We start from the raw sequence: 13,833 nt of genomic DNA on the forward strand, positions 1-13,833 counted from the left end.
AACTGCAGCTCGCTCAGCTTTTCCTCACTGAGGCATGCTCTCCAATACTTGCCTTCTACACTATCAACAACACCAGTATGGACCAAAATCACACTAAGTAATATTTATTGTGTTGGGCACGTGGCCAAGTGGTTAAGGCGTTCGTCTAGTGATCTCAGGCTCGCTAGTTTGAGCCTCAGCTGTGGCAGCGTGTTTGTGTCCTTGAGCAAGGCACTTAACCACACATTGCTCTAGTGTCTGTGCGAGGAGCGGCACCCCAAACAGACTTCCAATCTGCGCCTCGTAAGGCATGAAAATGCCAGACGCAGGCCTCTCATTGTCTGAGTCGACGTTCCCTCCGTCCCCACCTTTAAAAGACAATCAGAATCAGGTTTATTATCACTGACATGTTGTGAAATTTGTTATTTTGCAGCAGCAAAATAATATATATTTATGTTAAAATAAGAAATATTTAATAAAAGATTAAAAATAAAATAAATTAATGCAAAAAGAGACTAAATAGTGAGGAGTGCTCATGGGTTCATCGCCCATTCAGAAATCTGATAGTGGAAGGGTAGAAATTGTTCCTAAAATGTTCAGTGTGTGTCCCTGAGCTTCTGTCCCTCTTCCCTGGTGGTAGTAATGAGACGAGGGCATGTCCCAAATGTCGAGGGTCTTCAGTGATGCATGCCACCTTCTTGGGACACCATCCTTTCAAAATGTCCTCAGTGTTGGTGAGGCTGGTGCCCATGGTGGAACTAGATGAGTCTACAATCCTTGGAAGTTTTTTTTCCAGTCTTGTGGATTGGTGATGTAACCAGTCAGAACTTCTACATGCTACATCTGTAGAAATGTTCTTGAAGAGAAAGTAGTTTTACTAGTGTCGTCGTCGTGGCTATCCCTCGAGGTTGAGGATGATGGTCTTCGTTCTGTTGATCTACTTATGGGCTCTCAAGTGGCTTATGAGTCCAATCTTGGCTTTGAAAGTTCTTCCGCATTCAGGACAGGCAGTTCTAGATGGCAGATCGGGCTTTGGTTGTTGCTGCCTCTCTTTCCATTTTCTTCTCTTTTCTTCTAATTCGGCACATCTGTTGGCTTTGAAAGTTGCTGTTTCTTCTCGGAAGATGGCTTGCCAGAGTTTCCTGTTCTGGGTATTGGTTTCCCAATTGTTGATGTCGATGTTACATTTCTTCATGTTGGCTTCTAAGACGTCTTTGGATCTCTTCCGTTGTCTGCCTCTTTTACGTTTGCCTTCTTTAAACTGGAAGTAGAAGATTTGTTTCGGCAGGCATTCGTCTTTCATCCGAACAACATGACAGCTCCATCTTAGTTGGTTCTTGATGACGTAGGCTTCAATGCTTGTTATTTTTGCTTCTTTTAGCACACTGACGTTGGTTCTTCTATCTTCCCAATGATACTTAAGATGTTTCGAAGACAGCGTTGATGGAAATTTTCAAGTGCCTTCAGATGTTGTTGGTATGTTGTCCAGGTTTCTGATGCCTACAGGAGCCTTGGGATTACCACTGCTTTGTACACTAACATTTTGGTGTCTGTTCTGATGTCATGATCATGAAAGACTCAAAGGTTAACTAGTGTACTCAGTAGTGGAATGAGATTTCGACCTGTGGCTCAGAAGGACACCAGGACTTTGTTTGTAAGATTTGATCTGGAGCCCATCATCTATTTTGTTCATTCACTGACTTCTCGACTTCTCTGTATGAGACCTGATGACGAGGACGTGTGAAGCACTGGGTGATTCCATTTCATCATGAAATTGTTCAGATTGAAATGGCTGAAATTGCAGACCATTTTTTGATGCACTATCCTCAGGACCTGAAGTTTTTCCGGAGTCCGTTTGGGGGTGGTATGTGACCCTGTGCATTTGCCGGTGGTATGTGACCCTACACATTTTACCTCAGTCCATGCTCGGTGGCGGTCCACCAACACCAGCAAGTCTATGTAGATCCCCTGGAATGGCCTGGTGGGACAGTCCCATATGCAGAGAGGTGCTCAGTATTTGATAGTCTTGAACTGTGCCTCTGAAAGTTTGGAAGTTTGAAGGTGTTTGCAAGATTCCTAACTTGAGGAGAGTCTCCATCCTTCTCCCCGAACAGTTTGTGTCCACCCTCAGACTCAGACACACTACTGCTTCCTGTAAAAGGCCTTTGACAAGATGATGCAGATGAGGCTGTGAAGCAAGATAAGAGCCCCCAGTAGTTCAGGACAGATACTAGTTTGGAAAGAAGACTGGCTAACTGGCAGGAGGTAAAGATTGGGAATAAAGGGGGCCTTTCCTGGTTGGTTGCCGGTAACTAGTGGTGTTCTGCTAGGCTTGTTGGGATAATTTCTTTTCACATTATATGTCACGTTACATATATATGGGGAGAAGGCAAGAACGGTGTCAAGAGGGATAATAAATCAACCATGATAAAATGGTGGAATAGACATGATGGGCCAAATGGCATAATTCTGTTCCTACAGTACTGTGCCAACAGTCTTAGATATATATATAGCAGCTGGGCAAGAATCTGAGATATATATATTAGCTGGGGTGCCTAAGACTTTTGCACAGTACTGTAATAATTTTATGTATTGCACTGTACTGCTGCTAAAAAACAAATTTCATGACACATGTGAGTGATGACAACCTGATTCTGATCTGGGTCTCTATTGTGAACGGAGAGTGGGAAGGGGACAGGGAGAGGGGAATCATGGTTGGGAAAAGGGGAAGGGAGAGGGGAGGGAGCGGGAAGCACCAGAGAAACATTCTGTAATGATCGATAAACCAATTGATTGGAATCAAGTGACCTTGCCTGGTGTGTCTGCACCCGCGCCATCCCCCTCCCGCCCCTGGCACTTGCCCCACACCCATCCCATGGCACCCCACCCTCGGCATTCCTAACAGCCTATCCTCCTGCCAGATTTACACACTTGCTCCCGCTCCACGTTGACAGATACAGTATCGTGCAAAAGTCTTAGGCACCTGAGCTATATATATGCGTCTAAGACTTTTGCACAGTACTGTATGTCTGCCTTATTATTTCCTCCTTAGTCTCCTGATCTCCTTATGCTTATGTATGGGAAATGACATTAAACAATCTTGAATCTTATGGTTTATGGTCTAAGAGGCTCAGCCACTGTCTGGAGCTTAATGTTTTGCTCATGATAATTCCTTCAGGGATTGCCCTTCCGCATTACTGTTGTGATTACACATTGTGCTTGCCCAGACCATGTTGGGCTTCCTGTCCCATTTTGTCTATGGGACACTGAGGAACGTAGGTTGGTGATCTCACACTATAATACAGTGGAATCCCTGAATGAAACCCATTGTGGTCTTCCAACTGTTAGGTAACTTTGGCTTTCTTCGTCCAAGCACGTCTGCAAGTGTTCAGTCTGCACAGAACTTGGTTTCTGTCAGTTCCAGTAACATGCTGGCCGTCCGGATCTCATGACCAGCAGCCAGTCAGACAGTCCTGTCTGCTTTCAACACCGCAGTTCGGTCTCACTAAATCACCCACAATCTGGACCAATGCCCACGTTGCTGATAAACGTAAGAGATTCTGCAGATGCTGGAAATCTTGAGTAACTGGTTGCATCACTGTCTGGTACGGAAGGGCCCCTGCACAGGGCCAAGAGAAGCTGCAGAGAGTTGCAAACTCAGCCATCTCCGGCATGGCCTCCCCAGCATCGAGAACCTTCAAAAGGCGATGCCTCAGAAAGCTGGCATCCACCCATCACCCACGACATGCCCTCGTCTCATTGCGACCATCAAGAAGGAGATACAGGAGCCCGAAGACCCACACTCAATGATTCCGGATCATCTTCTTCCCCTTCTCCCCATCAGATTTCTGAATGAACACTGCATTACTACTTTTGTCTCTTTTTGCACTACTTACTGAATTTTTAAATATGCGTATATATATTGTAATTTATAGTTTTTATGTATTGCCATCGCAAAACAACATAATTCACGACATGTCAGTGATATTAAACCTGATTCTGATCTCATCGGGTTAAGTAGTTAAATTTCATTTACATACATATCTATATTTCTTAGTGTAGCTTAAAGTGTTTTTTTTAACTAATGCAATGTACAGCTGCTGCTAAGCAAGACACTTTATGACATAGAAAAGGCACCCGTTAGTCTTGCGAGACCATGGATCTGCGCCTGGAAAGTCTTCACTCTCCAGGGCACAGGCCTGGACAATTATATGTCATGTTACGTCTGGTGACATACGCCAGTGATATTAAACCTGATTCTGATTCTGAATTGCTGGAGGAACTCAGCCCGAAACATTGACTGTTTATTCCCTTCCATCAGTGCTGCCCGACTAGCCCACATTGTGGGCTGAAGGGCCTGTTCCTGTGCTGTACTGTTCTACTGTTCTGCACCCGCCCCCTTCCCCTTGTTAAAAGAAGCCTTTTGCTCCTGAGGGATCTTCTACTTGGCTTGTACGTCTGCTGCTGCCTTCCTCCAGCCCATTGTTTGCTAGTCCGAGGTGGTGTTTGGGGATTTTCTGGTCGGTTTGAGAATAAGTGTTTAAAGCTGAATTTATTGTCGTGTGCACACGTATGTGTCTGCGTGGGTGCAATATATTAAAAAAAAACCTCCCTGCAGCAGCTTCACAGACACAGAGCATTAGATAAGCAGCGTTTACAAGGAATGCATAAAATTTATAAGGGGACGCAGCTTTCACAAGAAGGAAAGCAGAGCCCACTTTCGTGCCGAGTGGCCGGAGTGGTCACATTTACTAAACTGCAGAGTTTAGGGTTTGCAGAACCCAGTGGCCGAAGGGAAGTCGCTGTTCTTGAACCTGGTGGTGTGGGGACGTCGAGCTTCGACCCCCTGCCCGGTGGGAGCTGCGAGAAGGCGGCGTAGCTCCGGTTGGTGGGCGGGGGGGGGGGGTCGTTGATGATAAATAACTTTTAGACTCAAGTGGGTGGGTGAGAAGTGGCAGAGTAGACTTTCTTTCTGACTGCCAAAGATATTCTGTTTTACTTTGCCCTGCTTTACCCAGCACCGTGCTGTCATTACACTGGAATCATTTACCTTTGAAAGGGCAACTCGATGCAATCTCCACAGAGCCTGCTGAATAGATTTTGCTGTGAATTAAGGCGTAGAGAGAGGTATTTAAAATATGACCCAGTGTTCAGATCTCTCATACAGCTTCAATTGCTCTGTTTTCGGGCTGCTTCCCAGCATAATAGAGAATCTGAATAGATTTGAGCAGGAGACAGGTTACACTTGAGTTTCACCATATAATACGGGGCAATTCATCTCAGTGCAGTGACATTGTTATTTGCTGCTCATTCCCAGTTCATACAGGAGAGAAGGGATTTACATAATCTTTTCATTTACATTTAAATGGCCTTCATCAGCTACGTGACAACTGGGCCGGCGTGAAGCTCTCCACGCAGCGTAAAATGGGTAAGAGAGGGCTCAGACAAATAAAAGATTACCTTTATTTGCCACACCTACATCGTGACATGCAGTGAAATGCGTTGTCAGCGCCAAGTCAGATCAGCAGGGCAGCCCACGTTGTGCCAGAATGCGTGGCCTCGACCTGAAGACCTACAGACAGACGACCCCTTATAGGAGAACATCGTACTCGACTCGAGTGACCGCACTACTACTGCTCACCCTTACTCGTACGCCTTTGGAACGTGGGAGGAAACCGGAGCATCCGGAGGAACCCGGAGCATCTGGAGGAAACCTACACAGTCACGGGTAGAACGTACAAACCTCCATGCAGGCAGTGGTGGGAATCGAACCCTGATCTTACAGCCGGCGCGGCAAAGCGCTAGGTTAACCGCGACACCACAGTGCTGCCCACGTATATACCCTGGTCGACTCACGGAGTCATACAGCCCAACTCATCCATCCCAACCAAGAAGCCGGTCTAACTTAATTTGATTTGCTTGCTTTTGGTCCAAAATCCCCCTAAACCAGAGGTTCCCAACTTGGCTTGTCCTCGGTTAATGGTAGGGGTCTATGGCGTTAAAAGGGCTGGGAACCTCTGCTCTAAAACTTTCCTATCCATGTACGCGTCCAAGTATCTTTTTAAATGTATGTTCCTCTGGCAGTTTATTCCATATATGGTCCACCCTCTGTGTGAAGAAGTTGCTTCTTGGGTCCCTTTTAGATTTTCGCCCTCTGGTTTTCGAATCCCCTTCCCTGGGAAAAAGACTGTGTGCATTCAACCTGTGTATGCTCCTCCTGATTTTATACAGCTCTTCCAGGTCTCCCTCTCATTCTACGTTTGTACATCTCAGGGAGTAAAGTCTTAATAAGGTGCTGGGTGCAGCTGATGAGTGTCGCCATGCATGTGGCGACAATATAGCATGCCCATAACTCACGAACCCCAACTGTACGTCTCTGGAATGTGGGAGAAAACCAGAGCACTCGAAGGAAACCCAAGTGGTCACGGGGAGAACGTACAAACTCCTTGCAGACAGCGGTGTGAATTTAACCTTGATCTTACAGCCGGTGCTATAGGACGTTATGCTAACCGCTAAGCCTCATGTTTGGCCAATGGCCTCCAACATTGGCATATTAACAAAAAGTATTTTTCTTTTACAAACTTCTCTCCACGTCCACTCTTTCTGGGCTTTTTGATATTCGGTATTGAATATAAATATCCCATCTCATTCTCCCTATGTCCCACCAAGTCTCCTCTGCTCCCGAGATAATTTGCTGCGGCCAATTTACCCCTCAGCTAGTACTTCATTGGGTTGTGGGAGGATTCCAGAGCACCTGGTGGAAACCCACAGGGGTCGCAGGGAGAACGTGCACACAGCCAGCGCCAGAGGTCAGGATCAAACCCACGTCTCTAGTTCTGTGGGGCAGTGGCCCTACCCGCTGTGCCACTCGGTATTTGACATTTAACTCAATTACCATTTTATCATCAGCCCATTGGTGAATAGATTGTTGATCACAAAAACTCTGAGACCTTACTTTATACAATTATCTAAAACCAAATTTAACCTACACCTAAACCTCAGCTCTATTATCTAACCAAATTTAGAAGTTTCTTTCCCCAGGCTGTTAATCTGATCAGCCAGTTTTTAATGTTGCACCCTGACCGACAAACCACAGCAAGTTCCTAATACACTCAAGATTCAAGAATCAAAGTTAGAATTTATTTATCATGCGTACGCCAAAATGTACAGTGAAATGTGTTGTTTGCGCTAACAACCAACACACCTGAGCTGCGGATGGCCTGAACACATTCCGGTGCCAACATTGCAAGCCCACAGTGCTCGGCAGAACAATGCAGAACACAGCAAGCACCAAAACAACAGAGACAAAGCATGTCCCGTCCCGCCCCTCCATCCCACCTACGTACAGACACAATCCTCTGACCCCAAGACAGGCCGTCTTCTTCAGCCTCCAGTACACTCAGACACACATTTATACATGTAAATGTCTGTGGCGAATAAAGTTGATCCTTGATTCCAAGCCTATCCTATCATCCCAATCAACACACACAATGCTGGTTAACTCAGTAGGTCAGGCAGCATCTATGGAAAGGAAGAAACAGTCAACATTTCAGGCCGAGACCCTTCTTCAGGACCTGTATGTTTCCAATGTGACCCCAGATGGCGCTAACCCCTACCTTTGACCTTCCTGATCTGTAGCTTAACCCGAAGGAGACCAAAAGCAAGAGTACGGGTTTGCTGACAATATTTATTGATACTTATCTAGTTTTCTTTTGTAAACGGTGTATTATGACTTTCAGAGGGTTAATTCAGCGAACTGTGTTAAATTATGTACATACATAATTCTCAGACCTAATTCTAAAGCACCTGAAATATTTTGTTCTTTACAGATACGGCCCCTGAGGATGCCCACCAACAACTCACTGGTCTCTTCATTGTAAAGCCCGAAACAAAGAATGTGCGTTCTGGTGAGTCTGCCGAGGAAGTTGAACAACTCATGGGGTTAGAGGTTAGCGGTTAGCTTATGCAGGGGGTTCGGAGGAGGGTGTAGGGTGCAATGCCTTCTGCTGGTGGGAGGGAAATCCACAGTGATGTATACGCTGTGTCCTAAACTTACAGCCAGATCATTCAGGAGGGCTCTGTAGGAAAGAGGGCTTTGATTATTCTTAGAGTAGGTTTAAAGTTTGACACGACATTGTGGGCTGTAGTATTCTATGTTTTTTAGAAAGTCAGGAAGAACTTAATGTTGATCTCTGCCCCCAAAAATAGTGCACGATAAGGGACAAGGTTTGGTTGATGTACACTACTGTGCACATATAAATAGATAGAGTGCCTACGACTTTTGCACAGTACTGTTGTAATTTTATGTATTGCACTGTACTGCTGCCACAAAAAAAACAAATTTCATGATGTATATGAGTGATGATAAATCTGATTCTGATATGGGTCTCTATTGTGGACTGAGAGTGGGAAGGGAGCAGCGAGGGAGGAATCATGGTTAGGAAAAGGGGAAGGGAGAGGGGAATCATGGTTGGGAAAAGGGAAGGGGAGAGTGGAAGGAGTGGGAAGCACCAGAGAAACATTCTGTAATGATCAATAACCCAATTGTTTGAACTCAAATGACATTGCCTGGTGTCTCAGGGCTGGGTGTGTCTGCACCCATACCCTACCCCTGGGCACTTTTCCTCTGCCACCTGTCCAACACTGCTCCCGTGGGGATCCACTCTCGCTATTCCCAACGTCTTTTGCTCTTGCCGGATTGACAAGTTCACTCCCTGCTTCACATTGACAAATACAGTACTGTGCAAAGGGTTTAGGCACCCTAGCTGTCTATACATGCCTAACACTCTTGCACAAAACTGTACTTGTCTTAATAGTTGAGAGCTTAAAGTGGGTAAAGATGGTGTGGCGGTTAAGTTATTGGATTAGGCTGATCATTGATTCAGAGATACGAGCACAAACCCTACTAAAACAATAGGAAAAATCTATATGGTAACCACTGAATGTTATATAAAAACAAGATCTGACCCCACCCCCCCCCGCCATCTGATCTAGATTAGGCAATTCACTATGCAACTCTTAATCAATTCAAAGACTGAATTTTATTTTCTCTGCAGAAATATCAGTGTAACTGTGTTGACCCCAGGCCATCAACTTAAATCATGAATTCTATTGCGCCCTCTGCACCAATACTCACTCAGACCATTTCTCCAATTTATGACACTGAATTTATAGTGCTAGGGTATGGACTGTAGTTTTTTTTTGCTAGACTGCAGATCAAGGGGTCTTTGGGGGGCTTTGCTGTTGCTTGCTTGGTGGGTGGTGGGGGGAGATCTAGATGCTTGTGCTTGGGAGGGTGGGGGCCTTAGGGGTCCAACATTTTTTCCTGTCATTCATTCTTTGGGGTTATCTTCTGTTTCGTGGATGTCTAGATGCAGGAAGATTGTTCCCGATGTTGGGGAAGTCCAGAACGAGGGGTCACAGTTTGAGGATAAAGGGGAAGCCTCTTAGGATCGAGATGAGGAAAAACTTCTTCACACAGAGAGTGATGAATCTGTGGAATTCTCTGCCACAGGAAACAGTTGAGGCCAGTTCATTGGCTATATTTAAGAGGGAGTTAGATATGGCCCTTGTGGCTAAAGGGATCAGGGGGTATGGAGGGAAGGCTGGTACAGGATTCTGAGTTGGATGATCAGCCATGATCATACTGAATGGCGGTGCAGGCTCGAAGGGCCAAATGGCCTACTCCTGCACCTATTTTCTAAGTTTCTATGTTTCTATGTCTGTGAAGAGTAAGAATTTCAGGTTGTATACTGTATACATTCTCTGATATTAAATTGAACCATTGATTATACTTTGAAATAAGGGATCTCCTGTTGGCTAAACAATTGATCCTTCTTTAGAGACTAAATATCACAAGAAAGACCCCCATGTATAGGGGTCTTCCTTGTGATAGTTACAGTAGTCTCTGGAGTTCTTGCTGCCTTGGATTTGAAGCCCCTTCATTCTAATTTTCTTTCTTTATCAGATAAAAAAAATGTTGTGTTTCAATCTAGTTGGCTCTGGCCTATCTGGCTAATGTGTGTCAGCTTTCCATTGGCTCTGGTGTAAAGGCTGATTTATACTTGTGCGTACTAGCTTACGCCGTAGCCTACGCAAGTGGGCTACGCCATTGTGAGCATCTATGCTTGTGCATTGGTGTGTCTGTAATTCACCGCCAAAACGCTAGATGGCGGTGGGGTTTCTATGCCACTGTGTTGAGTTTCTTTGTGTTGAAACTGTACATGAAGAAACTCAAACTTCAAACAATGGTGACTGAAACTAAAGGAGGGTGAATTTCCTGTGCTTGTCCGGCCACTGAAGGACATGGACGAGGAAATGCACTTCAAATATTTTCGGATGTCGGCAGGTAGATTTGATGATTTGGTTCATCGTCTCCAACCATTTATTTCGCATCAGTGTATGCACAGTATACAGTACTCAGAGACCGGCAATCATCATTCGTGTTTTAACTTCAGGTGGAAGTCAACAGGCTGTAGCAGCTAGCTACAAACTGACATCAAGCACAGGGTCCTCCATAATTTCGGAGGTCTGTAAAGCTTTATGGAAAGCATTGCAGCCAGAGTTCCTTCCCTGCCCTTCAGTCGCCCAATGGGAAGCTATTGCAGCGTAGGAGGAAATGCAATGCTACCAAGCGGACCAATCACAGTTGTTTTGGTCTGCGTCGCCACGACACGCAGTTACGTTTTGGGAGAGGTGCACGTTAGGATACGGCATAGGCTTTGGCGTAGAGAACAGCGTAGGGTACGCGGCTACGCCGTACCTACGGCATACATTTGACGCACAAGTATGAATCAGCCTTAAGGCAGCGCCATTTTATTGCCCTTCTTGCAAGTAACAACCTGTAATTAATGATCTCTTTGTTCTGAATCAGGTCGGACCAACCAGTCGCTAGGGTTGGGTAACTCAGGTCAGACACAGACTGCTCTTATTCATAAACCTGTAAATTCCCTCTTACCAACGAACATCTCTCAAACAGCCTCCTTTGTTTGGAAATTATCTCTAGTTCAGCAGATTATCAGTAAGGACCATAGACAGCCACGATTGTCAAATGTGTCCACTTTGATCCAGCCATTCTTGCGCAAAACTTGGTCACAAGACAGCCCACCAAATGGAGGTTGCAAAGCAGTTTCACAAAATGGCCACCTTCACGTAGCAAGGACAAAGACACTCGATGTGCCTACTTCCACTTCCCTTGGCTTATTCCACTTAGACGTTTTCTTCCATATTGGAATTCCTTCATGGCCATAGTAAAGAAGAGGGATTGGAAGCTGGGTGCCTTCGTGGTTAGTTGAGAGGGAAGAGCAGGAATTTGGAGGGATTAGGAGACAGGATGAAATGGAATGAATATGAGGAAGTGAGAGAGGACAGTGTCGGTCAGTGAGTGCATTGGTCTGGATGAGGTGGTATGAGGAATTGAGACACACCGGTGTCAGTTGGGGAATGATGTATGTCTTAGCTCTGGATAAACCTACAGGATGCTGGAGGCCCTCAGCAGGTCAGGCAGCATCTATAGAGGATGATATTTTGGGTTGAGACCCTTCATCTGGACACACCTGTTAGATGAGGAATTCATCATTCCAGATGAAGGGTCTCGACCTGAAACGTCCCGCCACAGATACTGCCTGACCCACCAAGTTCCTCCACTGTTTTCTGTGGCCTTGTCTTAGCTTTGTTTCAAGGCATTGGAGTAGAATTAGGCCACTTGGCCTAGCAAGTCTGCTCCACCATTCAATCATGGCAGATTTATCTTTCCTTTCAGTCCCTTCTCCTGCCTTTGACACTATTATTAATCAAGAACCTGTCAACTTCCACTTTAAATGCACCTAATGACTGGGCCTCCACAGCCATCTATGGCAATGAATTCCACAGATTCACCACTCTCCAGCTAAATAATTTCCTCTTATCTCTGTTCTAAAGGGATGAGACCCTTCATCTGGCCCAATGAGGTCTTCAACTAAGAGGTGAGATCAGATGAAAGGTCTCGGCCTGCGACATCTGTGTCCATTTCCTTCCACAGATGCTGCCTGACCCCGCAGGGTTTTCCCAGGATTTTGAATTGCCTCATTGCAGCTTTGCTTGAAATACTAATGCTGAAGGAGAACTACAATCACTCGCAGTTTGAACAGTGTGCTACTTGACGTTGTGTGGTCAGCCCAGGGAATCTCCTAGCGAGCGTTGGGCCTGCATTCTTGTGTTGTCCCAAATCCCAGTGGAGCAGGTGTTCCTAACTTTTTTATGGCATGCACCTTACCATTAACCAAGGGGTCTGTGAACCCCAGGTTGGGAACACCTGCAGTAGAGGGTTAGATCTTGTCTCCAGAACCCAGCTTCCTCCTTTTTGCTCTGCCAGTGTTTTCCACAAGATTAGTCTGGGTGGGCTTGGGCTTTTCCCTTTGGTTAGACCATACTTGGAATATTGCATTCATTATAGGAAGGATGTGGAAGATTTAGAGAGGGTTGAGAGGAGGTTTACCAGGATGCTGCCTGGATTAGAGAGCATGTCTTATTGGAGTTCATAGGAGCAGCAACTCTCCTGACAGTGGTATCGTGCCCCAATACAGGAGGGATGCGGAGGCTTTAGAGAGGGTGCAGAAGAGATTTACCAGGATTAGATTAGATTAGATTAGATTATAAAGACACTCATTATTGTTATTTGGAAATGCATGCATTAAAAAATGATACAACGTTCCTCTGGTATGATATCACAGAAACACAAGACAGACCAAGATTAAAACTGACAAAAACCATATAATTATAACATATAGTTACAACAGTGCAAAGCAATACCATAATTTGATAAGAACAGACCATGGGTATGGTTAAAAAAAAGTCTCAAATTCCCGATAGCCCATCATCTCACGCAGGCGGCAGAAGGGAGAAACTCTCCCTGCCATGAGCTTCCAGCACCGCAAACTTGCCGATGCAGCATCCTGGAAGCATCTGACCACAGTCTGACACTGAGTCCGTCCGAAAACTTCGAGCCTCCGACGAGCCCTGCGACACCGAGCACCGAGCACCATCTCTGCCGAGCACTTCGACCCCGGCCCCGGCCGCCAAGGAACAGGCAAAGCCCAGGATTTGGGGCCTTCCCCTCTGGAGATTTCGGATCACACAGTAGCAGTGGCAGTGAAGCAGACATTTCAGAAGCTTCACCAGATGTTCCTCCGTGCTCTCACATCTGCCTCCATCAAATCAGAATTGTGCACGGCACCCTACTTGACAGATACAGATATTCATCACCGGAGAGGCCGCGCCGCTGCCTGGATTAGAGATCATGTCTCATTGAAGATCACAGGAGTAGCAGCTCTTTGGGCAGTGGTATCGTGCCCCATACAGGAGGGATGCAGAGGCTTTAGAGAGGGTGCAGAGGAGATTTACCAGGATGCTGCCTAGGTTAGAGAGCATGTCCTGTGAGGATAGGTTGAGCAAGTTAGGACTTTCCTCTTTGGAGCAAAGGTGGATGAGAGATGACTAGTTAGAGGTGTACAAGATGATAAAAGGCATATATAGAGTGGACAGCTAGAGACCTTTTTCCCAGGTGGAAATGGCTAATATAAAAGGGTATAATTTTAAGGTCATTGGAGGAAAGTAGGGGGATGTCAGAGGTTTGTTTTTTAACGCAGAGAGTGGTTGGTGTATGAAACAATCTGCCGGCGTGGTGGTAGAGGCAGATGCATTAGCGATACTTAACAGGCAGATAGATGAAAGAAAATGTGGCAGGGAAGAGTGAGAATAATGTTAAGAGTAGGTTAAGAGATTAGTGCAACATTGTGGGCTGAACAGCCTGTACTGTGATATCTGGGCCATCTTGGCTATCTCCTCCCCCTCCTGCTGAACTATTGGATGTTACAT

At 45.7% G+C, this 13,833-nt stretch overlaps 1 protein-coding gene across 2 annotated transcripts in view; it reads left to right on the top strand.

Annotated features, from left to right (window-relative positions):
• Positions 1–13,833, top strand: part of LOC140204931 (myosin-binding protein C, fast-type-like) — a 113,324-nt gene that overhangs the window by 23,559 nt on the left and 75,932 nt on the right. For both annotated transcript variants that reach the window (XM_072271911.1, XM_072271910.1), the window contains one exon: positions 7,809–7,886. In XM_072271911.1, coding sequence (XP_072128012.1) covers positions 7,809–7,886 — 78 coding nt within the window. The remainder of the gene's footprint in view (positions 1–7,808; positions 7,887–13,833) is intronic.

This window comes from Mobula birostris, chromosome 11 (genome assembly GCF_030028105.1).
Source record: "Mobula birostris isolate sMobBir1 chromosome 11, sMobBir1.hap1, whole genome shotgun sequence".
Lineage (NCBI taxonomy): Eukaryota > Metazoa > Chordata > Chondrichthyes > Myliobatiformes > Myliobatidae > Mobula > Mobula birostris.